The sequence below is a fragment of the Cajanus cajan genome, chromosome 10, assembly GCF_000230855.2.
Source record: "Cajanus cajan strain Asha chromosome 10, NIPB_CcT2T_4, whole genome shotgun sequence".
In the NCBI taxonomy this organism is placed as follows: domain Eukaryota; kingdom Viridiplantae; phylum Streptophyta; class Magnoliopsida; order Fabales; family Fabaceae; genus Cajanus; species Cajanus cajan.
In genome coordinates this window covers 15,245,913-15,252,914 of record NC_138526.1, presented here as the reverse complement: position 1 = coordinate 15,252,914, position 7,002 = coordinate 15,245,913, and the positions used below count along the sequence as shown (strand labels likewise).

General features: G+C 35.5%; 1 protein-coding gene across 1 annotated transcript; it reads left to right on the top strand.

Moving 5' to 3' along the window:
• Positions 1-208: 208 nt before the first annotated feature.
• On the top strand, positions 209-3,840 carry LOC109788218 (protein LNK3). The gene is made up of 7 exons (XM_020346899.3): positions 209-463; positions 1,092-1,438; positions 1,853-1,947; positions 2,041-2,117; positions 2,432-2,551; positions 2,635-2,783; positions 3,289-3,840. Exons 2-7 carry the CDS (start codon positions 1,095-1,097, stop codon positions 3,620-3,622), a joined length of 1,119 nt encoding a protein of 372 aa, XP_020202488.1. The 5' UTR covers positions 209-463; positions 1,092-1,094; the 3' UTR covers positions 3,623-3,840.
• The last annotated feature ends 3,162 nt before the right edge of the window (positions 3,841-7,002 follow it).

Genomic DNA, 7,002 nt, shown 5'->3' with positions numbered 1-7,002 from the left:
CTTCAATCGTGATGGCATCAGATGCGAGATGGTGAGATCCTCAAGAAGCACGAAAATCTTAAAATGAAACCTCGTACTGACACATGTACCAATGACCATGCTGCTTTAGATGGAGCAATTTGAGCCACAAATGTTTGGGACCAGAACGTTCTCAGCCACAAACCCCATAACGTGTCTTATTTTTTTGCTTTGTCTTCTTATTTACTACTGTCTCTTGCTTCCTTACTCATTTCTGCAACAACAAACACAACCTTCTTGTTGCAACCTCTTCACTCTTTTAAAATGCTTTTTACTATTTCCAATTAGACACGTATAAGCTTCACCAATAGCCGCCTCAGATAATTAATAGCTATCAACCCAACTTCAAAGTTGTGTTCATTTGGGGTCTCACTATATTCTCTCCTTTTCTTTTCAACAATTGGAAACTGGGTTTTCTCCCTCTTTGATTATAAGACTCAATACGGTATGCTTCTTTCACTTCTTTTAGTGTTAGTATTTTGGTTTATGATGACTATTTATGTGTGAATTTTTTGTGGTTTTTAAGAATCTGTGATTTGCTGTGTATGGAAGTCAAATGCAGAGTTGAGCCAGTTTCTTTAATTATGTTGCGGTTTCATGCTCTTTTTTTGGGAACAATATAGAGCTTAAAGAGGTGGTTTTTGGTGTTTTATGAAAGGGGATGAAAATAGAGCTTACAATGATCTTGTAAATGAAAATGAAACAAAAGAAGGCATTTATCTATAACTAGAAGACCATCATGTTGAACTTCCTTTTTGCCTGATTTATTCATTTTCAAGTTTTATTGGAAAGTTCTTGAGTCCATCAGTTTTAGATGAAAATATTGCTATCCTGTGTTTCTCTGAGAAACCTTGTCCAATGAAGTTTGCATAACAAGAGGATCTTGGCATTGGGTGGTGCTTTCTTTCCCCTGTGACATTTTGATATGAAAATCATATAGAAGGAAGATAGGATATTGGAATACTCCTTTAAATGTTAATCAAGTAGTGTTTTTGAAATCTGCATACGCATATATTCCTATTGCAAAGGCTATATTTTCTCTGCATGCTAATCTTCATTTTGTTTGACACTAGATCATGGATTGGTACTATGGGAGTGGCGTTAATGATTATCTAGTTCCCAGAGATCAGGATTTATTGGACAGGCATCCTTCACCAGACTATTGGTCAAACTGGGGAATAAGTGCAACTGAAGGTTTTAATTCACCTAAAAACTTTTTTATCATGGATTTCTTTGAAGAAAGATTCAATAATCAAATTGAGCTTGAACCATCTCTGCATGATAAAGACCAGTCTAGCAGTTCAAGTGTATGTGGGGGATTGCCTGAGCAATCTTTTCATCAGACATCACTTTCATGTGATCATCCTAATTACCAGCTTCAAGATCTACCAAGATTCCAACCGTTGAATGACGCTTTCTTGTACAAGCTTAACCTCTGGGATTGAGATACTTGATTTTTTTAGGATAATCATGTAGCTTCTTAAGTAAATTTATACACTCCATTGTAGAAAGTCCAGTGCAAATTGAATTGCTCTGTGGTGTTTTTGAATTGTGCACTTCTTCACTTTTATCTTTATGATTGGGCCCTGTACATTCCAAGAGAATCATACTTATGGTTCTGCATACCCTATGTGATGAACCTGTAATAACATGTGGCAAGGGCTCCAATTTTTTTCAACAGTTCTATCATGGAAGGCTTATTTTTCATCTTGCATTTCAATTGTAACACAGCAGAGCAATTCAATTTTCACTGGTTTACCATAAACATTAGGATAATTTAATTGAATAGAATGTTTTTTGATGTTACAGCATTACTTGTTTTAACATAATTCAGGGATTCTGTACCTGAAGATCTGCCGCATGTTGATGTTGAAAACCTAGACAAATCCACTAACATTTCTCCTGGAAACCAATGCAGCAGTACACCTGGTGATTATTCTTCTTAAACATCGATTAATTGTAAACAAATATTTTGATTTGAGAGCACAAAGTAACTCAAAATTCATACCTTGTTATTATCAGGTATATTGCAGAATGATATTACAGCTTCAAAGTCAGTTTCAAGCAACTCAGAATCAAAGGATTGCATGCATATAGAGGTGACAATTGCTTTCTGTTAACAATCCATGATGAAACACCATTTGGCTTGAAAGATAAAAAATTTTGTTTAAAGGAACTTCTTATGTAGTTGATTAAGTTATTTGCACACCACTTACATGAGTGAGTGAGTATTCTTTTTGTGCCTCATTTTAATGTCATATTTTTGGCTTATTACGCGATTGCTTCATTTTTTGGTGTACAACTTTTCATGCTAGTAGAAACTATTTTTTCCACTAATTTCTTACTTTTATTTAATCTTCTTATGTGAAGGTTAAATTGTAAATGAGATGTAACCTATTTATTTTTCTTTAAGTTACCACTGGCCAAGGTTTTGGACTCATTTGAGGATTGCAACAAAGATGATGATGGTACACATGAGCAGTCATCGCTAGAGGAATTCATACTGAAGGATCTTGAGATGGTAATTGGACAGGTGAAGCGACTAAGAACTCAAATCCATGGCTTCTGATTAACATGAAAAAGAAATCCTAATTTCTTTTTGTTTCATATGACAAGTTCACTGACAGGACCCGCATTTGCTTCCGAGATGCCCTGTATCGTCTTGCTAGAAATACTGAACAGCAACATACAATGTTGGACCATGATGAAGAGCTTAACATACAGAAGGAAAAACCACATGCAGATCAAAATGAAGCAATGAGGAGGTACATGATTAAGATTCAGTGGATGTCTGCTATGTTCTCTTGTCTTTAATCTAATGCATGACAAATTGTTAATGTTGAAATATGTTAAGGCTACTTTACAGTTTTATTTAACTAATGCACATTTCTAGAACATCGATGAAATAAATATATGATCTTATGGAATATGAACATTTGTTGCTTGCTCCAGATGACAGAAGAATTTTGCGGGAACTGATAGTTAGGTTTATTACAAAGAACAAAATTGCTATTACATTCAGCACGGATTATGATAATGAGTTGGACATCTAACACTCATATTATTTCTAGTCAAAGCAGTGATATGAAAGATAATTGTTAATTCTATTTTGAGTTTACATGTTCCATTTGTTTTTAACCGACAATCAATACTTTTATGTCAAAACTAACGGTTAAACAATTCTATATAACAATCTATACTTTTATAGAACGTGGTTTTGTACTTGCCCAAGTTGGTTGAATCATCAGAATGTTATCTTGTATTTATTAGGTCTCAGGACAAGAAACCAATGGAATCGGAAACCAACAATATTGACAGAATCATTGCACATCTCATGTTCAAGAGCATGGAGTTTAACATACATGATCCTCCACTTACATCATCAATAAGCTCCATGCAACAAGTTATTGCAAGTAAAGATGTACATCAAAATAATTCAAAAGCTTTGACTGTGGCAGAGAAGCCTTGCTATTCCCACCCCCAAAAATTACCTGTAGATGGTGTGATTCCAAAGTTTGGACTAAGTAACCAACCAAGGGACACAGGTTCATACATTGGATGTGAAGATCCTACAAAGAAATCTTTTATGATGGGCTTTGATTAGGTAGTGTGATTGTGAGCTTTCTTTCTGGTAGGCATTAGCTAATCCAAAATCAAAAGAAAAAAAAAGTATCTTGTAAATTATTTAGTCTCACTGTTAAAGTTAGTTTCTTTGAAGTGTTTTTATATTTGAATTATTTGTGGTATGTTGTTTTACTTAGAAGTTTGTCGTATTCACTCAGCACAATTTTGCTTGGAATATAAGTGACTGAATTTATTAAATCAGCTTCATATGATGTGTAAATATCATTACGAGTAAATCGTTTGAATATTTACATAAAATAAAATAGAGATGATGAACATGTGTTTTACCACATCAACTACTGTTTTAGCATCGATTTGTTCTTGCTCCATTGTTGATATTGATGATGATGACCATGTAACAAATTCTTTGGATAGATTGCATCTCTTGTTGCCAAAGATATTTTCATGCCACTTTTATGGATCTTTTTCTTGTTCCATAATTTCAAGAAGTTGAAATGTTGCTATTTCATCCTCAGCGAATTCCTCTTCAACTGTTCTTTGAATTTGAGACATTATGAGATTATGTAGTTTCCTATGATCCATGAAAACCAACAAATCTAATTAGAAAGTGATAAATTATTTAAAGAAAATGGAAACAGCATTTTGTGCTGTTTAGGTACTTGTTATTATTGGAAAAAATTCAAATCTCACATTGACTAAAAATTATATAATTAAATGGTATATAAGTGGAAAACAATCTTCACTTTACAAGTTGGTTTTGGAGGATTGAGTTAGACTCAAATTCACATTCTAAGATGATATCAGAGCTATGCATTACATAGCTTTGATTTCCATTCCCTAAGTTTCCTTTATTATCAATGAGACCTTTCTTCATTTCTTTTCTTTCTTCTTTAACCATAGAAGACTAGAGTTGTGCAGATTTTGTTACCGACCCCTATAACCCATACTATCTCCATCCAAATGAAACTCCTTCACTGGTGCTCGTGACTGCACTCCTTGATGGTAAGAACTACCACACATGGGCCAAAGCAATGAGAATGGCTTTGATGTCTAAGCACAAGGTGAAGTTTATTAATGGGACTCTTACTCCCCCTACATTCATCGAGCATTTTATTCGAACCATTGGGCAGATGTAATATCATGGTCATCTCCTGGCTTTAGCATTCAATCTTTGAGAAGATTGTGAAATCCATTCTTTTGTTTGATAGTGCATCAGATATCTGGCAAGATTTGACGGCAAAATTTTCACAAGGAGACATTTTTCGAGTTGCACAATTACAGGAAGACTGTACAAGTTTCATCAAGAAAGTCTTAATGTAACTGAATATTTCACCCAGCTTAAAGAAATGTGGGATGAAATTGATAATCTTAGACCTCTCTCTAGATGTAAATGCTCTATAACATGCAGCTGTGGAGCAGTAGATTCTTCACACAAATATAGAGAACAAGATGTTGTGATACGATTTTTGAGAGGCTTAAATGATCAATATACACATGTCTAATCCCAAATTATGCTCATGGATCCTCTCCCTTCATTAAGCAAAACATTCTCATTGGTAGGACAACAAGAAAGACACCTTAACCAATCTGCAATCCATGATGATACCAAGGTACTAGCAACAACAGCAAGCTTTGGTTCCCTCCCTCAAAACCCCAACACACAACAACATCAATCTCCACAGCAGCAAGCCAGCAACAATTTGGCTTTAGGAGAGGAGGCTACTCTCATGGTAGAGGTAGAGGTAGAGGAGGCCGCACACAGGGGTCCATTAAAATTTGCACACATTGTGGAAGGAACAATCACAGGGTGGATACATGTTACTTCAAACATCGATTTCCACCTGGTTATCAATCAAAAGGGGGGTAAGAGTGCAAGCTTTACAATCAATGCTATTGAAACATCTCCCTCTAGTATGGTTCATGAGTATAATAATCTCAATTTTGGATTCACTAAAGATCAATGTCAAGAATTGTTGAGCCTTTTACAACAATCTAAAACCATCCCAACACCATTATCCCATTCAGCCAACTCAGTTGTTTCATCTCCCTTAGTAATGAATTTCAATTCCAATGCCACATTTGGTAAGAATTCCAACACCTGGATTCTTGACATAGGTTCCACCAATCACATTACATATAACATGAATCAGTATATTTCTCATCAATCTATTCCACCTGTCTCAATTACCTTGCCCATTGGTTTTCATGTTACTACATCAATTTCAGGCAGTGTCAAGGTTTTAAATGATTTGATTCGGTATGATGTTTTGTTTGTTCCCTCCTTTTGTGTTAATTTAATTTCTGTTTCTCAATTGATTAACTCTCACCAATGTCATTTAAAACTTCATATTGATCATTTTTTAATCTTGTAGAATGCTACTAAGAAGATGATTGGTACAACTAAGTATCAACATGGATTGTATGTGATAATTAGAGAATCTGCTACAAGATCCCAACTCACCCAGCCTTTTGTTGGCAATACTGTTTCCAAAGATTCTTCTGATTCCATTTTATGGCATCATATACTAGGCCATTTTCCAAATTCTACACATAGGGGTATAGCTTCGTCTTCCAGAACCAGAAGAGGAATAACTAGAGTCTGCTTGTGCTTCATCTTCCAACCATTAATGTAAGCGGGAAGTGAGAAACCTCACTTATTAAGGGTGTCGAAATATCTGTTGGATAGTCAGGTTAACCCCCAATCCCTTGCCTGATGCATGCTCATAGGAACAGAGAAATTCTAAATGTTTTTTATTTTGGTGTTTGAAGTTTCTGATGTGTTCATTATTGGACGCTGTGCATGAATGTGTAATTAATTTCAAAAATTGGTATGTTTTGATGTGAATTAGAGTATTTTGTGAGTTCTCATGGAAACTTTATGAGAAACAATTAGGGATATGATCATTTGACAAGAATTGAAGTGTTTAATGTGAAATTGAGTATGAATTCATGTTGTAGAAGTTATTTGAAGTAATTGTAAATTGGATTGCATGAATATATGTTTTAATGTGAAAATCGCGTGATTGCGAAGTCTGGAATCGCAAGTTCGCATTGAGGGTGTCGAGTGCGGTTCTTCACACCGGGTGCAAATTAATGAGTTCGCCTAGGAAAGTTGAGTCGGGCTCAGGAAAATTGCACCGGGCATAGGAAAGTCACACCGAACGTGTGTGTAGTTGTGTTGGGTGGATTTCTTCACTTTAGGTGCGACATTGAATTTGTTGGGGGCACTCAAGGCATGTTGGGCGCGTTGCTTCGCTTTTGGTGTGACATTTAATTCGTCAGACGCGAGTTGGGGCGTGCTAGGCACAACCCCTGCTGATGTCTACATGTTTTCTTGTGTGTTTGGAGGTAGAATTAGGTGTGAACTGTCTTGTACTAATTTGATGTGAATTATGTGTT

Excerpts from the sequence above, each read along its gene's own strand:
- LOC109788218 (XM_020346899.3), top strand. The coding sequence starts at position 1,095 with ATGGATTGGTACTATGGGAGTGGCGTTAATGATTATCTAGTTCCCAGA. Across the intron at positions 2,118-2,431 it reads AGGATTGCATGCATATAGAG|TTACCACTGGCCAAGGTTTT; the intron begins GTGACAATTGCT and ends TTTTTCTTTAAG. Across the intron at positions 2,552-2,634 it reads TTGAGATGGTAATTGGACAG|TTCACTGACAGGACCCGCAT; the intron begins GTGAAGCGACTA and ends TCATATGACAAG.